The following is a 22154-nucleotide window of genomic DNA, read 5'->3' on the forward strand; positions in this document are numbered from 1 at the left end:
GAGTGCTTCCATATGTCAGTGAATTCACTGTGATTATATACAAAGCTCGTCAAACTCCCTTGATATCCAGGCTGAGAGACATTTTTCTCCTTTTCAAAATAAATTTATGGAAAATTCTCCATTTAAGTATGTCAGAGCTATGACTAGCATTTGTTTTCTGGTTTGGACCTTTTATTAGTTTTTCTTCCTGTGGATGAAAAAATTCATACTGAGCCATCTATACATCAATGACCTCTTTTCTTTCTAGATGTCCCATTATATCTTTCTATCTTCCCTTTATCACTTTTGGATGAATTATTATTCATTATTGATGGATGGAATGCCTGAACCCAATATGATGTTTATCATGTAATCTGACTCACTGGAGCTGCCTTGTCTGAATACAGTGACTATTATCATATTTGAAATTCAGCATTGCTCAATAGCCTGACAGATTGTAACTTGTGAACCAATATATTTTGTCTTACTTCCCTTTCCTGTCTAATTCTATGCAAGTGTGCTATGTTAAATCTCTCTTGTTCTTTTTTTTTTAAGATTTGTTTATTTAATATTATATATAAGTACACTGTAGCTGTCTTCAGACACATCAGAAGAGGGCATCAGATCCCATTACAGATGGTTGTGAGCCACCATGTTATTGCTGGGAATTGAACTCAAGACCTCTGGAAGAGCAGTCAGTGCTCTTAACTGCTGAGCCATCTCTCCAGCCCCCGTCCCTCTTGTTCTATACACTGTGTTTGATTGCTTTGTCCCTACCTCGTAACAGCTCTTAACCATAGAAGCTTAATGCAACTACCATATGACTTCATATAAAAGTATATTGAGAAGAATGTTGAGACGAAATCACTACGAGTTTCTTCTGATACTGGCACCATCAGGAACACCTTCCTACACTGGACCATTCTTAATGCCCATGTATTTGAGGCACATGATTAGTAGATGCACTGAGAGCTAGAGTGGTCCAAAACGTCACAGAAGCCCCTATGAAAGAGCTAAAGGAACTTAGGTCTGTTTGGAAAAGTGGACTCTGTCTCAGTATGGACCTCAAAGGAGTTAAGGTTATGGTTCCTGGGAAATTGGCTTATCACCCTGAAAAACTGGAGTTATCTCTCCAGGACCACTGTGTGCTCAGAATCTGAGGCCTTTGAGATATTCTGTGCCCCAATTGTGCAACTCAGCTTGATAAACTTCTTGCTGATTTTGTCCCATTTCTCCCTGAGAATATCATATAAGATGCTATAGTTATTTTTAGATAAATAACTATTTTTTTATAAATTTAAGTAAGTTCGTTGTTTAAAATGAGACTGACACATATGACAAGGGTCCATTTGCATTTATATCATGTAATATAACCTTATATCAACTTTGAAAATTCCTGTTGTCTAGGATCAAGGTTACTGAAGTTCAAGGAGAGGATCCCTTTGACTGTTTGATGAAGTAGAGCGTGCTTTTTCAAGCTTTGGAGGTAAAGGAACATTCAAGTTGTATGTTATTTTCATAGGACACTCCAGACCTTTATATATTCTCAGGAATGCATGCATGATGGGAGGGAAGTAATATCCATAGAGGAATCCCTTTAACAACTCATTTCATGTCAGTTTCTTAGTCTAGTTAATGGTTTGTATAGATTTTCACCAGTTCAACAATCACAATTGTTTGATGAATTTCACTATTGATTTCACTGTTACTAACTTCTATTTGTTTATGGGAATATCTTTATAATTTCTTCTTCATTATTTTTTATTTATTGACCTATTGCAAAAGGAGCTAATATTCCATGATGAATTGTTTCAAAATAAATAAATAGATAGATGATAGATAATAAATAAATAATAAATAAATAAATGTATTATTCTTTCATGTATTCCTTCCCAAACAAATCCTTCCATCTCAGTCTTCCCCCTCTCTTCAGAAAAGAGCAGCCCCCCCCAGGATATCAATCAAACAGGGCATAAGAAGTGACAGTAAGACCAGGCATACACAATCAGATAAAAGCTGGATAAGGCAACTCAGTAGGAAGAAAAGGGAAAAGAAGAAAGCAAAACAGTCAGTGTCAGCTCTTGCTCCCACTGTTAGGATTTCCACAAGAACACCAACCTACTCAATCATAATATATGCAGAGGGTCTAGGTCAGATGCCTACAGACTCCCTGATCTCCAAAGTTCCCATGAGTCCCTGTCAGTTGATTTTGAGAGCCCTGTTCTCATGGTGTATCTTTGAGTATTCTAGTTCCTCTGATCCTTCCCTGCCCTTCCTCTGCAGGATTCCCTGAGCTCCACCTAATATTGGGTTGTGGAACTCTGTATTTGCTCCCATAAACTCCTGGATGAAGTCTCTCCGATGACAATTCTGATTGACTCTTGTTCTAGCACTGTTGTTGTAAAAATATAAAAATAAAAAAGAGTAGTTGTCTTTTACCCTGCTAGGTCCACGCCGCAGTGCCCCAGATATCTACTAGATATCTTGGTGGAAACACATCCCCACCCCTCGGCGACCTAGTGTCTCTTGCCGCCACACACTTTCCTATACTCAAATCCTCACATAAAAGACTACACAGCCCAATAATCTTTGACCCAATTGGTAAGATATAATTGCCCATTTAAACATACAAAGCCCGGTACCATCCATCCCTTAAGAACATTGATAACAATCTAAATATACAGAGCAGAATCTTAACATCACCTGCCATGGTTTCTCCCCACTCTCTCTCCTCTGTCCTGTCTCTTCCTCCCTCTCTTAGTCTCCTCCTCCTTCAAACTTCTCTTCCGCCCCTCCTTCCTTCTTCTCCAATGACAGGCTTCCTTCTATCCTGTATAGCATACTCTGCAGACAGGACAAACTGTACGTTGAAGGTTTTGTGGCTGGGTTGTTTTTCCACTCGGTCTTTGCATGGTTATAGGAGATAGTGTATTTAGGATCCCTGTTACCCAATGCTAAAAGCCTTTGGTAGAGTTACTCTCATGGGTTCCATGGAATTTACATTGTACTAGGTTTCCAACTGCCTCCAAAGCGCCGACTAATTCCAATAGCTTCTCCTAGTATGTTTCTGCCCCTACTTCTGTACTACTACTACTACTACTATTACTTCTTCTTCTTCTTCTTCTTCTTCTTCTTCTTCTTCTTCTTCTTCTTCTTCTTCTTCTTCTTCTTCTTCTTCTTCTTCTTCTTCTTCTTCTTCTTCTTCTTCTTCTTCTTCTTCCTCCTTCTCTTCCTCTTCCTCTTCCTCTTCTTGTTCTTCTTGTTCTTGTTCTTGTTCTTCTTGTTCTTCTTCTTCTTGTTGTTGTTCTTCTTCTTCTTGTTCTTCTTCTTGCTCTTCTTGTTCTTCTTGTTCTTCTTCTTCTTGTTCTTCTTCTTCTTGTTCTTCTTCTTCTTTTCTTCTCCTCCTTCTTGTTCCTCCTCCTTCTTCTCCTTCTCCTTCTTCTTGTTCTCCTTCTTCTTCTTCTTGTTCTTCTTCTTGTTGTTGTTCTTCTTCTTCTTGTTGTTGTTCTTCTTGTTCTTGTTCTTGTTCTTCTTCTTGTTGTTCTTCTTCTTGTTGTTCTTCTTCTTGCTCTTCTTGTTCTTCTTGTTCTTTTTCTTGTTCTTCTTGTTCTTGTTTTCTTCTTGTTCTTCTTGTTCTTGTTCTTCTTCTTCTTGTTGTTCTTCTTCTTCTTGTTCTTCTTGTTCTTGTTCTTGTTCTTGTTCTTCTTCTTCTTCTTCTTCTTCTTCTTGTTCTTCTCCTCTTCTTCTCTTCCTCTTCCTCTTCCTCTTCCTCTTCCTCTTCCTCTTCTTCTTCTTCTTCTTCTTCTTCTTCTTCTTCTTCTTCTTCTTCTTCTTCTTCTTCTTCTTCTTCTTCTTCCTCTTCTTCCTCTTCCCCTTCTTCCCCTTCTTCCTCTTCCTCTTCTATATTTTTATTTACATTTTAAATGTTATCCTCTTTCCTGGTTTCCCATCCATAACCTCCTTATCCACTCTGAGAGTGTATTGACCCTCCTGTAAGCCTGTGTGTCAGCACTCCTGGAGACCAGCTTTCTCTCCGTGGGATCTGGGTACAGAGAGCTATGTTACGGCACCTCTGTACTTCTTAATAAGCTTCTTTGGCATGTGACATAGCTTATAGATCATCTCCTAAAGCAACTTGTCCTATCTTTTTTTTTTTTTACCTCTGATCCCCTGGATTTTCCCTCTCAGACCCCTGTCAAGGAGTAACACCTGCTGGCTCAGGACAGAGATGTTCCTCAGCTGGTTAGGGAGAGGGTTTTGGATTCGCCTTTCTTTTTCAAAGATGTTAGTATGACACATACTGACTCTCACAGTCTCTCTATAGCCTTTTCGCTTCACCCTCTTTTTCCCCTTTCTCTTTCTTATTTTGTTGTTGCTTTCTCAAAGTCAGTTGTGTAAGCATTGATGCAGTTTTGAACCTTTGGATACAACTATTCACTTTGTCTTTTTAATTGACTGTTATATCATCTGTCTTGCTAAACATTTCTTATCATTTCTTCACATTGCAGCAAGACTAACATTATAATGTGCAATAACATGCCATTGTAATAAATATTTATGGGGAGACTCATTCAAAGGGACACTTATTGTCTATTGACACTAGAATTTAACTAAGTTTTTCTAGTTGGGTGAACCACACATACTTATAAACTTCATATTGTATGTCATCTGGAAAGACATCAGAGAATCATAGAAAGAAAACCTATTCTATCTCCTTTAAAATTAGGAAAATATGAACATAAATGACTATTTTTTACATAAGAAAATGCTAGTAGGCATTTTTGTTAGATTCAAATTTTAAGAAATTCTTACTATTTTTTTCTGATTTTTCTCAGCCTGTCTTTTTCTTATATTTTTTCTTTCCATTCTTTTTGCTCACAACTTTTTCTGTCTCTGGGTGTACTTTTTAATTTCCATTTTTTTTTCCTTTTTTCCTCCATCTTTATTAACTTGAGTATTTCTTATTTACATTTCGATTGTTATACCCCTTCAGAGATTCTGGGCCAACATCCCCCTAACCCCTCCCTATCCCCTACCCTATGGGTGTTCCCCTACCCCATTACCACCTTCCCACCAACAATCACCATCACTAGGGGTTCATCATGGCAGGACCAAGGGCTTCCCTTTCCACTGGTGCTCTTACTAGGCTCTTCATTGTTACCTATGAGATTGGAACCCAGGGTCAGTCCATGTATAGTCTTTGGGTAGTGGCTTAGTCCCTGGAAGCTCTGGTTGGTTGTCATTGCTGTTCCTATGGGGCCTTGAGACCCTTCAAGCTCTTTTAGTCTTTTCTCTGATTCCTTCAACAGGGGTCCCGATCTCAGTTCAGTGATTTGCTGCTGGCATTCGCCTATGAATTTGCTGTATTATGGCTGTGTCTCTCAGGACAGATCTACATCCGGTTCCTGTCAGCTTGCACTTCTTTGCTTCATCCATCTTGTCTAATTGGGTGGCTGTATATGTATGGGCCACATGTGGGGCAGGATCTGAATGGGTGTTCCTTCTGCCTCTGTTCTAAACTTTTCCTCCTTATTCTATGCCAAGGGTATTCTTGTTCCCCTTTTAAAGAAGGAGTGAAGCATTCACATTTTGGTCATCCTTCTTGAGTTTCATGTGTTCTGTGCATCTAGGGTAATTCAAGCATTTGAGCTAATAGCCACTTATCAATGAGTGCATACCATGTGCGTTTTTCTGTTCTTGGGTTACCTCACTCAGGATGATATTTCCCAGTTCCATCCATTTGCCTATGAATTTCATAAAGGCATTGTTTTTGATAGCTGAGTAATATTCCATTGTGTAGATGTACCACATTTTCTGTATCCATTCCTCTGTTGAAGAGCATCTGGGTTCTTTCCATCTTCTGGCTATTATAAATAAGGCTGCTATGAACATACTGGAGCATGTGGAGCATTTGTTATAGGTTGGGGCATTTTTGGGTATATGCACAAGAGAGGTATAGCTGGGTCCCAAGGTAGTTCAATGTCCAATTTTCTGAGGAACCTCCAGACTGATTTCCAGAATGGCTGTACCAGTCTGCAATGCTATCAACAATGGAGGAGTGCTCCTCTTTCTCCACATCCTCGCCAGCCTCTGCTGTCACCTGTGTTTTTTACCTTAACCATTCTCAGTGGTGTGAGGTAAAATCTCAGGGTTGTTTTGATTTGCATTTCCCTTATGACTAAAGATGTTGAACGTTTCCTTAGGTGTTTCTCAGCCATTCGGCATTCCTCAGCTGTGAATTCCTTGTTTAGCTCTGAAACCCATTTTTTAATAGGGTTATTTGTATTCCTATGGTCTAACTTCTTGAGTTATTTGTATATTTTGGATATAAACCCTCTATCAGTTGTAGGATGATAAAGATCTTTTCCCTATAAGTTGGTTGTAGTTTTGTCCTAACAACAGTGTCCTTTGCCATACAGAAGCTTTGCAGTTTTATGAGATCCCATTTGTCGATTCTTGATCTTAGAGCATAAGCCATTGGTGTTTTGTTCAGGAAATTTTCTCCAGTGCCCATGTGTTCGAGATGCTTCCCTACTTTTTCTTCTATTAGTTTGAGTGTATCTGGTTTGATGTGGAGGTCCTTGATCCACTTGGACTTAAGTTTGTACAGGGTGATAAGCTTGGATCAATCTGCATTCTTCTACATGCTGACTTCCAGTTGAGCCAGTGCCATTTGCTGAAAATGCTATCTTTTTTCCATTGCATGGTTTCGGCTCCTTTGTCAAAAATCAAGTGAGCATAGGTGTGTGGGTTCATTTCTGGCTCTTCAGTTCTATTCCACTGGTCTATCTGTCTGCCTCTGTACCATGCAGTTTTTTACTACTATTGCTCTGTAATACTGCTTGAATTCAGGGACAGTGATTTCCCCAGAAGTCCTTTTATTGTTGAGGTTAGTTTTAGCAATCCTGGATTTTCTGTTATGTCAGATGAATTTGCAAGTTGTTCTGTCTAACACTCTGAAGAATTGGATTGGTATTTTGATGGGGATTGCATTGAATCTGTAGATTGCTTTGGGTAAAATGGCCATCTTTACTATATTAATCCTGCCAATCCTTGAGCATGGGAGATCTTTCCATCTTCTGAGGTCTTCTTCAATTTCTTTCTTCAGAGGCTTGAAGTTCTTATCATACAGAACTTTCACTTGCTTGGTTAAGGTCACACTGAGGTACTTTATATTATTTGGGACTTTTATGATGGGTGTTGTTTCCCTAATTTCTTTCTCAGCCTGTTTCTCTTTTGTGTAGTGGAAGGTTACTGATTCATTTGAGTTAATTTTATACCCAGCCACTTTGCTGAAGTTGTTTATCAGCTTTAGTAGTTCTCTGGTGGAACTTTTCGGATCACTTAAATGTACTATCATACCATCTGCAAATAGTGATATTTGGACTTCTTCTTTTCCAATCTGTATCCCTTTGATCTCCTTTTGTTGTCTGATTTCTCTGGCTAGAACTTCAAGAACTATATTGAACAAGTAGGGAGAGAATGGGAAGCCTTGCCTAGTCCCGGATTTTAGTGGGATTGCGTCAAGTTTCTCTCCATCTAGTTTAATGTTCGTTTAATGTTTACTGGTTTACTGTATTTGACTTTTACTATGTTTAGGTGTGGGCCTTGAATTCCTATTCTTTCCAGGACTTTTATCATGAAGGGGTGTTAAATTTTGTCAAATGCTTTCTCAGCATCTAATGATATGATCATGTGGTTTTGTTCTTTCAGTTTATTTATATAATGGATCATGTTGATGGTTTTCCATATATCAAACCATCCCTGAATGGCTGGGATGAAGCCTAGTTGATCATGGTGGATGATTGTTTTGATCTGCTCTTGGATTTGGTTTCCCAGAATTTCATTGAGTATTTTTGCGTCGATATTCATAAGGGAAATTGTTCTGAACTTCTATTTCTTTGTAGGGTCTTTGTGTGGTTTAGGTATAAGAGTAATTGTAGCTTCATAGAAAGAATTTGGTAGTGCTCCATCTGTTTCAATTTTCTGGAATAGTTTGGATAGTATTGGTATGAGATCTTCTAAGAAGGTCTGATAGAATTCTGCACTGAACCCATCTGGACCTGGACTCTTTTTGGTTGGGAGAACTTTAATGACTGCTTCTATTTCTTTAGGAGTTATGGGGTTGTTTAACTGGTTTATCTGTTCCTGATTTAACTTCAGTACCTGGTATCTGTCTAGGAAATTGTCCATTTCTGGCAGATTTTCAAGTTTTGTGGAATATAAGCTTTTGTAGTAGGATCTGATGATTTTTTTAATTTCCTCTGATTCTGTAGTTATGTCTCCCTTTTCATTTCTGATTTTGTTAATTTAGACACACTCTCTGGGTCCTCTCATCAGTCTGGCTGATGGTTTATCTATCTTGTTGATTTTTTCAAAGAACCAGCTTTGGATCAGTTGATTCTTTGTAGAGTCCTTTTTCTTTCTACTTGGTTGATGTCAGCCCTGAGTTTGATTATTTCCTGCCTTCTACTCCTCATGGCTTTATTTGCTTCTTTTTGATCTAGAGCTTTTAGGTGTGCTGTCAAGTTGCTGATATATGCTCTCTTCTCTTTCTTTCTGCAGGCACTCAGAGGTATGAGTTTTCCTCTTAGCAGAGCTTTCATTGTGTCCCATAAGTTTGGGTATGTTACATGTTCACTTTAATTAAATTCTAAGAAGTCTTTAATTTCTTTCTTTATTTCTTCCTTTACCATGTTATCATTGTTCAACTTCCATGTATATATGGATGTTCTTCCCTTATTGTTATTGAAGACCAGCTTTAGCCCATGGTGGTCTGATAGGATGCATGGGATTATTTCTATCTTTCTGTATCTGTTGAGGCCTGTTTTTTACCAATGCATGGTCAATTTTGGAGAAAGTACCATGAGGTGCTGAAAAGAAGGTATATCCTTTTGCTTTAGGATAGAATGTTCTATAAATAGCTGTTAAGTCCATTTGGTTCATGACTTCTCTTAGTCTATTTTCATCTCTGTTTAATTTCCGTTTCCATGACCTGTCCACTGATGAGAGTAGGGTGTTGAAATCTCCTACTATTATTGTGTGAGGTGCAATGTGTGCTTTGAGCTTTAGTAAGGTTTCTTTTATGTGTGTATGTGCCCTTGTATTTGGAGCAGAAATATTTAGGTTTGAGAGTCTATCTTGGTGTATTTTTCCTTTGATGAATATGAAGTGTCCTTCCTTATCTTTTTTGATGACTTTTAGTTGAAAATCGATTTTATTCGATTTTAGAATGGCTACTCCAGCTTGCTTCTTCCTTCCATTTGCTTGGAAAATTGTTTTCCAACCTTTCACTCTGAGGTAGTGTCTGTCTGTGTCTCTGAGGTGTGTTTCCTGTAGGCAGCAGAATGCAGGGTCCTCATTGCGTATCCAGTTTGTTAATCTATGTCTTTTTATTGGGGAGTTGCAACAATTGATGTTGAGAGATATTAAGGAATAGTGATCCTTGCTTCCTGTTATATTCATATTTGGATGTGAGATTATGTTTGTGTGCTTTTCTTCTCTTTGTGTTTTTCCCAAGACTATTAGTCTCTTGCTTTTTCTAGGGTGTAGTTTGCCTCTTTATGTTGGGCTTTACCATTTATTATCCTTTGTAGCGCTGGATTTGTAGAAAGATATTGTGTAAATTTGGTTTTGTCATGGAATATCTTGGTTTCTCCATCTATGTTAATTGAGAGTTTTGCTGGATACAGTATCCTGGTCTGGCATTTGTGTTCTTTAATGTCTATATGACATCTGACCTGGATCTTCTGGCTTTCATAGTCTCTGGTGAGAATTCTGGTGTGATTCCAATAGGTCTGCCTTTATATGTTACCTGACCTTTTTCCCTTACTGCTTTCAATATTCCTTCTTTGTTTTGTGCATTTGGTGTTTTGACTAATAAGTGATGGGAGGAGTTTCTTTTCTGGTCCAATCTATTTGGAGTTCTGAGTTCTTGTATGTTTATGGGCATCTTTTTCTTTCGGTTCAGGAAGTTTTCTTCTATGATTTTGTTGAAGATATTTACTGGTCCTTTGACATAGGAGTCTTCACTCTCTCCTATACCTATTATCCTTAGGTTTGATCTTCTCATTGAGTCCTGGATTTCCTGTATGTTTTGGACCAGTAGCTTTTTCCATTTTCCATTATCTTTGACAGTTGTGTCGATTATTTCTATGGAATATTCTGTTCCTGAGATTCCCTCTTCTATCTCTTGTATTCTGTTGGTGATGCTTGTATCTACAGCTTCTTGTCTGTTCCTTTGGTTTTCTATATCCAGGGTTCTTTCCCTTTGTGCTTTCTTTATTACTTCTATTTCCATTTTTAATTCCTTCCACTGTTTGATTGTGTTTTTCTGGAATTCTTTCAGGGATTTTTGTGACTCCTCTCTTTATGCTTCTACTTGTATATTTATGTTTTCCTCAGTTTCTATAAGGGAGTTCTTTATGTCTTTCTTGAAGTCCTCCAGCATCATGATCAAATGTGATTTTAAATCTAGATCTTGCTTTTTGGTGTGTTTGGATATTCAGTGTTTGCTTTGGTGGGAGAATTGGGCTGCGATGATGCCATGTAGTCTTGGTTTCTGTTGCTTGGGTTCCTGTTCTTGCCTCTAGCCATCAGGTTGTCTCTGGTGTTATCTTGTTCTGCTATTTCTGACAGTGGCTATACCATCCTATAAGCCTGTGTGTCAGGTGTGCTGTAGACCTGTTTTCATGTTTTCTTTTAGCCAGTTATGGGAACAGAGTTTTCTGCTTTTGGGTGTGTAGTCTTTCCTGTCTACTGGTCTTCAGCTGTTCCTGTGGACCTGTGTCCTGAGGCCACCATGCACGTCGCTTGAAGCAGAAAAATTGGTCTTACCTGTGGTCCCGTGGCTGAAGTTGCTTGTGGGGGCTGCTTTTGAGCTCTCTATTGGGGTGGCAACCAGGAGGGCCTTCGCCAACTTTTCCTGGGGCCCCCATGCACCAGGGTCCCAGATGGCGTTAGTTGTTTTCCTCTGGAATCAGAAATGTGGTCAGAATGTATTCTCTTCTGGCTTCCCAGGCATGTCTGCCCCTCTGAAGCTTTAGCTTTCCTTCTCAAGGGATTTGGGTGCAGAGAACTGTTGACCAGGCCCCTCAGGTCCAGGCCGTGTCTGGACTGCGGGGGACCTGCTGCTTGAGTGTCCCTATCTTCCAGTTCCCAGAGGCCCTATCCAGTTTCCTCTTGGGCCAGGGATGTGGGCGGGAGGGGGGCAGTATTGGTGGTCTTTCCTGCTCTTCAGTCTCAGGAGTGCCCACCTGTCAGGGCGGTGAGCTCTCTCTCCCTAGGGTTTGGGAGCAATCTTTAATATCCATTTTTTTTGTGTGTGTGTGTTTTAGTAGCTGATTACAAGAATGAACCAAGTATACTCTTCATATTAATACACCACCTTCTTTCAGAAAAGTTAGAAGAATCTATTGGATATTCATTTAGGAGAAAAAGCAATAGAGGAGCCTTGAAGACTATGAAACACTGTAGAAAGTATGAAAATTATGATTTGAAGGTTACATCCTTTGCCTTCCTCCCATATTTGATGACCCAAAATGTGTTTGAACGTGGTGTTTTGTCTTGTTTGATTGGGTAATCTGCTATAAGACAGACATTTGGCCTGATGAGACAATCATGCAATTTAAGGTATGATAAATAGATGCACATTTAAATGTTTTCTTTCTGGGTGTATTAATGTGGTTAAACTTGTCTATCTCAGGTGAAAAGAACATGGCTTCTGAACACTTGCCAATGGGGATTTTGTTCTTTTCTCAAATAGCTGTGGGGATCCTTGGCAATTGGTCAATTCTTCTTCATTATGTCATGTCTGTAATCACTGGAAAATGTTTGATGCCCAAAGATCAGATTTTAAAGCATCTGACTTTAGCTAATTCCTTGGTTATTATCTCAAGAGTAACACCTCACATAATAGTACAGCTGGGGTTGCAGTATCTCCTGGATGACATCTTATGTAAGTTTACTCTCTACAGCAATAGAGTGTCCCGGGGTGTTTCCCTGCACTGCACCTGCCTTTTGAGTTGCTTCCAAGCAATCACAATCAGCCTCAGCCACTCCAGGCTGATGACACTTACACACTCTGTCTCCAAATACATGATTCAGTTCTGCTCTCTAACTTGGCTTCTACATCTGCTTCTAAGCATCAAGACAGCTGTACATGTAATTGGACCAAATATTAACAAAAATTTCACCAGAAAAATCAAGTTGGGGTACTGTTCAGCATTTGCTTTTGGTAATAGTGTTACTGGACTACATTTGTTCTTTGTTTGTTTCACTGACTGTCTGTATTTGAGCCTCATGGTATGGGCCAGTGTCTTCATGGTGAACATTCTCTATAGGCACAAGAGTCAGCTACAGTACATTCACAGTGCCCAGCATTCCCTCAGAGTCTCTCCTGAAGACAGAGCCACAAAAACTATCTTGATTCTTGTGTTCACCTTTGTCCTCTCCTACTCAATGTCCTTCATACTTGTTATCTATACTGTGGTTTTTGACAATCCAAGGCTGTGGATAATAAACATATTTGCATTCTTAGACACATGCTTCCCCACATTTTGCCCCTTCATCCTTATCAGTAATAACAAATCTACTTCCAAGGATCCTTTTCCCTACTGTAGCAGAAGGAAATTTACAATGGTCACTTGTGTGTTATGATAGATTCAAATAGTCTTCCATCAATTATTGGATATTAGACTAACTCACAACCAGTTATTATTAAGCAAATCAATGGCTCTGTAAATTAAGTATTGTCGACTGTTATATCTGTCATAATTCTGGCTAAACAATTCTATGATACTAAGATACCTCTTTGTTTTCATTCAAAATACTCTGAAATTAGGGGCATCAAAGAATTTCTTATGCCTTCAGGTAGCCAAGCAGGTCTTGAGGTATGAACTTCTGTGTAGGCACATGTCAGAGTCTTGTCGTACTGCTTCAACTGAATGGAAGAAAAGCAGAGCAAGTGAAACATGGACCTCTGGCAACTACTGTTTTTGTGTACGTATCAACTTCACTTATGTTTTGCATATGATCTTATTTTCTGGGCAGATGGTTCCACCTCCAGATTCCCCTATTGGAAGAAGAATCAAGTAATGCCTATTTACATTGATTACTGTTTTTCTTAGAGTTACACTTGAAGCCACAGATACTCCCTAGCCATCCTTATCCTACTGTGCACCATTGTCAACTGATACTCAGTTGCTTGTGCCCTGTTCCTCTGTATGACAGTCTGAGACAATGCACAACTATGGAAAGTAAACTCTATATCCCTACAGACATTCCTCCATATTTTATCCCATTGCACTCATGAGTGTTACCTAATTTGTCTTCACACTTTTGTTTTCCTCCCATAGAAGAGTTACTTTTTAAAATTTCTCAATGTGTCACACATTCTGTTGAACCTGTTCATGGATATATCTATTTGTTCCTTCATTCGTCGTGTATGTATTTGGACACATGATTGTTAATGCTGATAATGCCAAGATCTAAAATCAGCTAGAAAACAAACATGTGGAGATGTCTTTGAGGGAGCATCTAAGTTGGATTAATGGATGTAGGAGGACACAATCTAATTCTGCATAGCAGTTAATCCATTGTTTAAGTGTCTTAGGCTGAATAAAATGAGGAAAACTGAGAACCAGCATGCATCTGTCTCTGCTCTCTGACTACAGATGCAAGGCGATCTGCTGCCTCAGCCTCCTGATTCCATGACTTTCATTCCATATGAACTGTATCCTCAAAATTCAAGTTAAAATAAACCACTCCAAAATTAGGTTGCCTTTGTCATTTTTCATCAGAAAAATGTGAAAATTAACAAGGATAAATAATTCAATAACTTCTTAAATTACACTGATTAAAATCATACAGGTCATCCCAATGGCCAAAGCATATTCAATGAGAGATAAATTCTGAGGATTTCTTTTGTCTCTTCACATTTCTTTGACATAGATGTTACAGTGCCTTCTAGCAGATGCTGACACATAATGCAGTTTGTGGGTGGTTGTCAACTCAGGCTGATCCCCCAGGTCTTAGGACATTATGCAGCATGAGGTCAAGAGTTTTATAACTTAGGTGAGTAAGACATACTTAGAATTTCCGTATTGCATATTCATGAGAAAAAATCCATAACACAGAGAAGACAAAACTATTTCTTCTTCTCTAAACTGAAAGAAATACAAATTTAAACAATGTCTAAATACATTGAAATCAATGATAATAAATAATTTTATTCAGTGTAAAATTGAGAGGTTTCCTACCATAATTTTTAAGATTTAAGTAATTCTCATCTGATCATATCTAAGTCTGTTGAAGTACTTTTTTCTTCTTTTCACTAATTTATATGTTCCCAGAGGAGGGGGCAAATTGAAGCCCATGTTTGTGTCTAGATAGTTGGATTATATGAAAGAATTGGATAGGTTGTTGAGATTAATCAGTTCCACAATTTCCTAGATAGTAGAAATCTACATAAGGTGAGTATCACTTAGAGAAGAATGTGTTGAAAAGTTGAATGTTGTCTCTAATGTTGCAGGACAATAATTCTGCCACTGTGCAGGCTGAGACAAGAAGATTGCTGTGCATCTGAGGCAAGTCTAGGGAAGACGGTGAGCCTGAAACAACTCTAGGTTACTTTCTGAGACCAAGTGACCCAAAACAACAAAACCAAATAAAGCATTAAAAATACCCCGCCAGAACCATAGCCAACAAAAATTTTTGAGGATCCATAATTAAAATTTTTCCTAGTTAAAAAAATAGTAGGACTCAGTATTGGCATTGGTCCTGCTTACCCTCCAGAATGTGACAGGAAACAAAATCTAGTACAGACCTGGAACTTCATCTCTAATGGATAACTTTCACAGTGCTGGGAATTCTATTTATACTATGGGAGGAGCAAAATTAATCATCAGTCATATCCAGCAGTGACACTGTGCACTGTAACAATGCCTGCCCTGCTGGGACATACCCATGGCATAAACCTCATGGGAACAACTAATAACTTTCTGCTTGGATTTAAATCCTGCTCTAGAAGCTTGAACCCATATTTGGCTGACAGGAGCCATAATGGGGCAAGTTAATAGCTAGCAGGTGATTTCCCTGAGATGGCCTGCTTCAGATTGTTATATAATCTGTGACAGGTTTGCCTTTATTAAGCGAGCTGTAAGGGAATTCATTTTACAAAAGATTCCTGCTATTAATACCTGTTATTATTAAACATATATAGTAAGCATTAAGTCATAGCCCACCGCTTTGGAACATATCTAGAAAGATGTACTGTCTTGTGGTGATGCTATATAGACAAATAGATGACTTCTTAAGTTTTAATGATTATTCTATAAGAATTCCTAAAATTACAACAGTGACTATTAAGCTCCTTTATAATGGGACTGCTATCATGTCCTTTTCTGATAGTCAAAACTGCAATGAGAATTCTGGCAGTCTTCCAAGTGTCACCAGTTAATAGATAACCTGACTTTCTCTGACTTAGAATACGTTCCAAAAGGTTGTAAAACAATTAACCAAAGGTCATAAAAAGGGAACTAAGAATTTATTATGGATGCTAGGACAAAATATAAAATATTAATAGGTTTTATCTATACAAAATTTCACCTATAACTTAGTTATGGCTTTAAACCTTCAGTGAACCTGTAGAGCTAAGACAACTGATGAATGTTTAGTCAAATAATTACTCCTAGTCGATATTGCATGTAAACATTCTCTGTTGCAAACATTTGTTTCAATTTATGATCTGATTTTTTTGTGTGAACTTATGATGAACTTTTTTACATGTGATCACATATTCTGAAAGATGTATAAGTACTGAGGACAAAGAGATGAGAATCAGATAGAAAAGATCTTTCTCCCCCTTAGGAGATATTTTTTCATTTTCCTGCTTAAAGAGTAGAATTTTTTTTCCTTAGAAGAATTTTTTTCTTTTCCCCACTTAGAAGAATTTTTCCCTTTCCCTGCTTAGGATCTTTCCACTTTCCCCCTTAGATAGCTTTCATAGGAAACTTTTTACAACTTAGTAATAAACTCCATAATCACTTTTTAAAGTGTCCCTTTTTCTTCCTGTGAATTCCAACTACCAACCATAGAAAGTTAGAGCCAGCACAGTTCCAGCTGAGATAGTATAAAGACTATTTACAGGGGTTGGGGATTTAGCCAAGGGGTAGAGCGCTTGCCTAGAAAGCGCAAGGCCCTGGGTTCCGGTCCCCAGCTCCGAAAAAAAAAAAAAAAAAAAAAAAAAAAGACTATTTACTTAATGCTTTGTTGTTTTAGGAAGAGGTGCTAAGTGGCAGAGATTGCAGTTTCTGGCTTCAGAGGAACACAGAAGGCAGGTCAGCTACAGTAGCATAGAAACTTAGATAAGTCAGCTTTTTATTATAAAGAAACCCTAAATATCTCATAAGACAAAATCTTACCCCTGTATCTCCTAAGACCAAGTCACCCTTGGCTGACACTCTTCCTCCTTTACTGTCTCAAGAAGAAACCACAAGAAAGAAGATCCCCTGATGTGCCTGCCCTCCCTCCTCCCCCAGGCACCTGGCACCATTACTGGGGTAAGAACCCATGACTAGACATGTCAAAGGTCATAAAAGAGAACCTATTACTTTTACTCTGCTAAACCGATATTAATATTAAACTGACGCCTAACAACTTGCTATTTCCATAGATAAATGCATCTCTCAATTCTCTTCAGATATGCTTTTTCTTGAAGTAGATGGTGATTAACTTAAAGACCCATAAATATTCAAGGATAGAGAAAAAGTGAATGCATGATAATGTTTATCCATGAACAGGATGTCTCTTTATCTTCTTCCTTAAAATATTCAGGAATTATTGCAGAAAAAAGGTAGAAAGAGAATAAGAGGTAGAGATGGTAGATAAAGATAAACAACTGTGTTTTCTATGCATAGCAGGGCCTCTGCACATGTGAACTCACAGTGACTGTTACAGCAGACACAAGATCTATATAAGACCTAGCTTGACCAAATCTTATCATATTAAATGAAGCTAGAGACTAAATTCTACTTTAGCTGTGGAGCTATTCACAATTGTTAGCTGTTGGGAGAAATAGAGACACAGTTTTCTCTAGGAGCATAGTCCCTGGTAATAAGACAACACTCAGGAAATATGATGGATGTAAGGACAATTGGATAGAACCAATGGTCTTGACATGTCTGTTTTAAAAGAACAGGAAGTTAGGGAATGAAAGGTGGCATTTGGAAAAATGATGGGAGAAGTGAATATGATCAAAACAACTTATACCAAACTCAGGGAACTAATACAAATTAAAACAGTTATAGCTTAAAATTTGCTTAAACCAATTATTTTTCTGTGCTCCTTTGAGAAAAGACAGATATTTTATTCATAGTATGGCTCATTTTCACTGAAAACTTTGTCTTAGGTTTGTAGAGAGGTCTGATTTATACACACACACACACACACACACACACACACACACACACACACACCAAAAAAAAAACCTGTGTAAGGAAAGTAATGTTGCTTCCACTTCTCCACATAATCTTCACTGAAGATTTAAAAAGCAATTCCCATCTAATTAAGAAGTATATGTATGGATATTTTCATTCTTTTTATGCTAAGGGAATGGGCATGGTGAAAGATTTCAATAACTTCTACATGGCAGTCTCGTATCAGGTAAGGGTTTAGTAAATAAGCTCAAATCACAACAGCTTACCACAACAAGTTTTGATCTACAATTTTGTAACCATCCCATCTTAAGATGGAATCATAAATCTAGCCTCCTGGCCCTCAATTCTGTGTTATTACTCTAGTTCCCCAGGCCTGTGATATTTTTTCTTTATTACTACCATCCAAGCACTATCATTATACAAGAGTGTTAGAGCCATTTTTTTTGAAAGGTCAAGATTTTATTGTCTTCCTAACAAAATCAGCTTAGAACTGGATCCTTTCTCTTCTTGTCACCTCCCAGTTCAAAAGGCTTGCATCTCTTAATAGGCAGCATCCTCTTAGATCTGCAGTTGGGCTTAACGCACTCCAGTCTCAGCACAGTCTTCTCTGTAGTTTTAGCCTTTTTGCGGAAAATGGGCTTAGTCTGCCCGCCTTGGCCACTCTGTTTCCTGTCATAACGCTGCTTTCCCTGGGCATACAAAGAATCCTTGCCATTCTTGTATTACGTCACCTTATGGGGTTGGTGCTTCCCACATTTCTTGCAGAATGTCCGGCGGATCTTAGGAACGTTCACTATGTTTGCAAGAGCTCAGAAAGTAGAGCCATTCTTTTATCAACAAAGATAATTGTGTGACTCTTCCCTCCAAACCATGTCTGCATGCGCGTGTGTGCGTGTGTACGTGAGTGCGTGCGTGCGTGCGTGCGTGTGTGTGAGTGTGTGTGTGTGTGTGTGTGTGAATAGGTTCCTATGGTGGTTTGAAAAGTGTTGGTTCCTGTAGACTTATGTGCTTGAATGCTTGGCCAATGAGGAGTTTTATTATTAGGAAGTGTGGCTTTGTTTAAGCAGGTTGATTGTCAGCAATAGTGTCAGGCTATCTAACATTTGTTTGTTTTTCTACTTTGTACACGACTACTTAATAAACTGCAATTATAGGCCAACAATCAACCAACAACCCTCCATGTCTCTCAGGGCCCTAGCATTTAAATACCTTATAAGAATTCACCAGAATTCCAAACACTACACAATGTTAGAAACTATCTGTTGCTCCTTGCTAAAGCACAATGAACCATAGTCAGCTGTTATGGATAATCTGAAGCAGCCCCATGTCATACACCTGGGATTAAATAACAACATATACTTATAGTATTTCTGTGTTTTTTAAAGAAACCAATATTTTCACTGCAAGTGGCACTAAAGCCACATTCTGAAGATCTCTCCACCAAGGTCCATGTGTTACATGTTCCAGTCCCCTTGGAGAGGATGGAGCTTTTAGAATATCCATGGCCAGTACTTAGGTTATTGCCATATCTAGACTCTAGGGGATTGAAGGGCATATTTCTTCTTTGCAGAAAAAGGATAATTTTCTTTTAGCAAAAGTTATTATAAATTAAGTACATTAGTAATGTAATTTGTCAGAAGAAAGGAAGAACCCAGAGGTACATTTTCCTGAGGATGCAAATATATTCATAGGATAATAATTTATACACAGATAAAATATTTTGATAAATGTTTTAGAAAGTAGGATATGGAGGCATGGCAATATTTACCTTAGTGAAATGAACCAAATATGTAGCAGGAAGTAGCAACAGGTTTTAATTATTTTATATTTTAAAGCATTCGTTAATTGTACAAAATAATGGATTACATTGTGATGCTTTCGTATCTATGCATTTTGTGACTGAATCATATTTATCCTTCATTATCTCATTTATACACCTCATTTTTACTCTATGGTACTTTTCCTCTTCTTAGTAGTTCATACTTTCCTCTGATATCTCTTTGTTCCTTGATTTTACATGAAAGAAAATACAATATTTTTCCTGAGACTGACTGACAACTATTTTTAAGATAACTGCTGTCACATTCATTTTTCTGCAACATTTTCAGGTCATATTATATTTGAAGGATTGTAGTCCCTATACATGAGAAGTAATAAACAACAGTTTGGAGCTAGAGAGCTGGCTAAGTGTGGAAACTAGTAATAATTTTGGAAAGTAAACTGAGTTCAGTTCCTAGCAAGCACATCAGGTAGCTCACAACCGCCTATAACTCCAGTTACAGGGGATCGAACACGCTCTTCTTGCAGCTATAGGCAACAGATATTGTATATGATGCATATAGTTGTGCTGAGGCACACACATGTAAAAATATTAAAATAATTTAAATTATAAAAACCCCTCATTGTGTAAAGGATGGATTGGTGGTTAAGAGCACTGATTGCTATTTCAGAAGATGCAAGCTTTAACTCCAGCACTCAATGTTGGTACACAAGAATGTGTATCTGTGGTTTTACAGTTCTTTTTTTTTTTCTGGAGCTGAGGACCGAACCCAGGGCCTTGCACTTGCTAGACAAGCACTTTACCACTGAGCTAAATCCCCAACCCAAGTTTTATAGTTTTTAATGCATCTTCTGCTCACTGAAGATACTTTACACATGTGGTGCACAGACACACATGCAGAGAAAATTCACAAACCCATAAAATTAAAAGTACACACATATATGAATATGTGTACAACCAATTGTTTTACATATGTGTGTTTATGTCTATGTGTCTCTGTCTGTGTGTGGTGTGTGTGTGTGTGTGTATATATATATATATATATATATATATATATATATATATAGAGAGAGAGAGAGAGAGAGAGAGAGAGACAGTGTGTGGTTCAGGTCCCCAGATATATTGTTCATGTTCCGTATTTTGTGTAATATCACATAATAGTTTATATATTGTGGTGATTCTATGAATCAGAAAGTTGTTCTTTATTGGATAATATATTCTGTAAAAAATAAACTTTATGATAAAACACGTAGTGATCAAAACACATATCAATAGGAGTCAGTTAAAAGACAATTAATATCTTCAAACTATAGACTTACTGATCTATATTCGATAAAAGGATATAATACGATAGTAAGAAAAATGAGCATGTATCAAATAATATTTTGAGAGAGCTATCTCTTACCACAACATGGTAAAAACAGTCTGAAATGACACTTGATATTGCTGACGAGTACAAAGGGGCAAAATATGGGAAAGCATATTTCTAGAAATATAAATAAACTCACTCCCCATAGCACTGATTCCTCAGAGTAGCTTGAAAAGATCACACGAATAGAAGAGATTGAGTAAGAGATGACAAATGTGCATACTAGGATGAGAATAATTTGGGTGGCTCTGTCCTCAGGCAAGACTTTCAAAAAATGTTGAGCACTGTGGATATGTTTGACTTGTCTCTTATGTCTGTAGAGGATATTCACCATGGAAACACTTGAGCATGCCATGAGACTCAGACACAGGCCATCATAGAAGCACAATAAGAACATATACAATGCAGTTGCAACATTGCTAGAAGTGAACCATGAGCAGTACCCATAACTCAACATGTTTGTCACGTTTTTGCTAGAAATGGGGCCTGTCACTTTTATTGGAGTTGTGATGTTTAGAAGCAGGTGCAGAAGCCAACTGACTAAGCAGGAGGGACCAATGTACTTTGTGGCTCTATGTTTAAGCATCATCCACCTGGAGTTCCTGGGGCTGATTGTGATTGCTTGGAAGCAACTCAATAGGCACATGGCATAGAGGGACATCCCCCTCACTATTCGGTAAATAAACATTATCAGTTTACATCCAATATCATCTAGGAAATCTTTAAATCCCAAATCTGACAGAGTCTGTGGAATGCCATTTGAGATGATAGACAAACAGTTGGCAAATGTCAGGTGCTCTATAATCCGGTCTTTTGGCATTAAATGCTTCCCAGTGAATATCAAAATGATATAATAAAATAGTATGGATGAATTGCCAATCATTCCCATTGCAATCTGGGAGAAGAGGAATATTCCCATTGCTTAGTTTGCAGAAGTCATTTTCATGCCTATTGAAAAGGGAAATAAATTTATTATGGTCAAAAAATCCTGGAAATACATTAAATATACATTATTTCATAAAATTAACTAGAATGAAATAGTCATCATTCATTTCATTTATATAGCATTCCCACTGAAGAAAACTTTTACTTTGCAAAAGTAAATATTTTTATATTACTAAAATAAAAAATATTGGATACATTTTCTAAAGTTTAAAGTTTTTCTTGGATGTGTTGGTACATGCCTTAATCCTATGACTCAAGATTCAGAAGCATACAGAACTGATTCTTTTATTTTTATTCGATATTTATGTATTTACATTTCAAATGTTATCCCCTTTCCAGGTTTCACCTCTGGAACATTCCCTTCCATTCCCCCTCTCCCTGTTTCTATGAGGGTGCTCCCCACCCAACCCACATACTCCCACCTCATCTCCCTGGCATTCCCCTACACTGGGGAAATCAAGCCTTCACAGGACCAAGGGCTTCTCTTCCTATTGATGCCACACAATGTTATCTTCTGCTAGATATGCAGCTAGAGCAAAGGGGTCTCCATGTATACTCTTTGTTGGGTGATTTAATCCCTGGGAGCTCTGGGGCGGGGGGGGGTCTGCTTAGTTGACATTGTTGTTCTTCCTATGGTGTTGCAAAA

At 38.0% G+C, this 22154-nt stretch overlaps 2 protein-coding genes and 1 pseudogene across 2 annotated transcripts; 1 reads left to right on the plus strand and 2 right to left on the minus strand.

Moving 5' to 3' along the window:
* The first annotated feature begins 11550 nt into the window (after positions 1-11550).
* On the plus strand, positions 11551-14205 carry LOC116907048 (vomeronasal type-1 receptor 4-like). The gene has a single exon (XM_032910003.1). It carries the CDS (start codon positions 11659-11661, stop codon positions 12634-12636), a length of 978 nt encoding a protein of 325 aa, XP_032765894.1. The 5' UTR covers positions 11551-11658; the 3' UTR covers positions 12637-14205.
* A 3688-nt stretch (positions 14206-17893) lies between these two features.
* LOC116907189 lies at positions 17894-19356 on the minus strand (annotated as a pseudogene).
* A 1232-nt stretch (positions 19357-20588) lies between these two features.
* Positions 20589-21563, minus strand: LOC116907594 (vomeronasal type-1 receptor 3-like). The gene is given in 1 exon segment (XM_032910635.1): positions 20589-21563. A coding segment is annotated over 1 exon segment (975 nt).
* Positions 21564-22154: the final 591 nt, after the last annotated feature.

Source organism: Rattus rattus, chromosome 8 (genome assembly GCF_011064425.1).
Source record: "Rattus rattus isolate New Zealand chromosome 8, Rrattus_CSIRO_v1, whole genome shotgun sequence".
Taxonomy (NCBI): Eukaryota; Metazoa; Chordata; class Mammalia; order Rodentia; family Muridae; genus Rattus; species Rattus rattus.

What these genes read in the sequence shown, in the direction of transcription:
- LOC116907048 (XM_032910003.1), top strand. Translation starts at nt 11,659, where the DNA reads ATGTGGTTAAACTTGTCTATCTCAGGTGAAAAGAACATGGCTTCTGAA.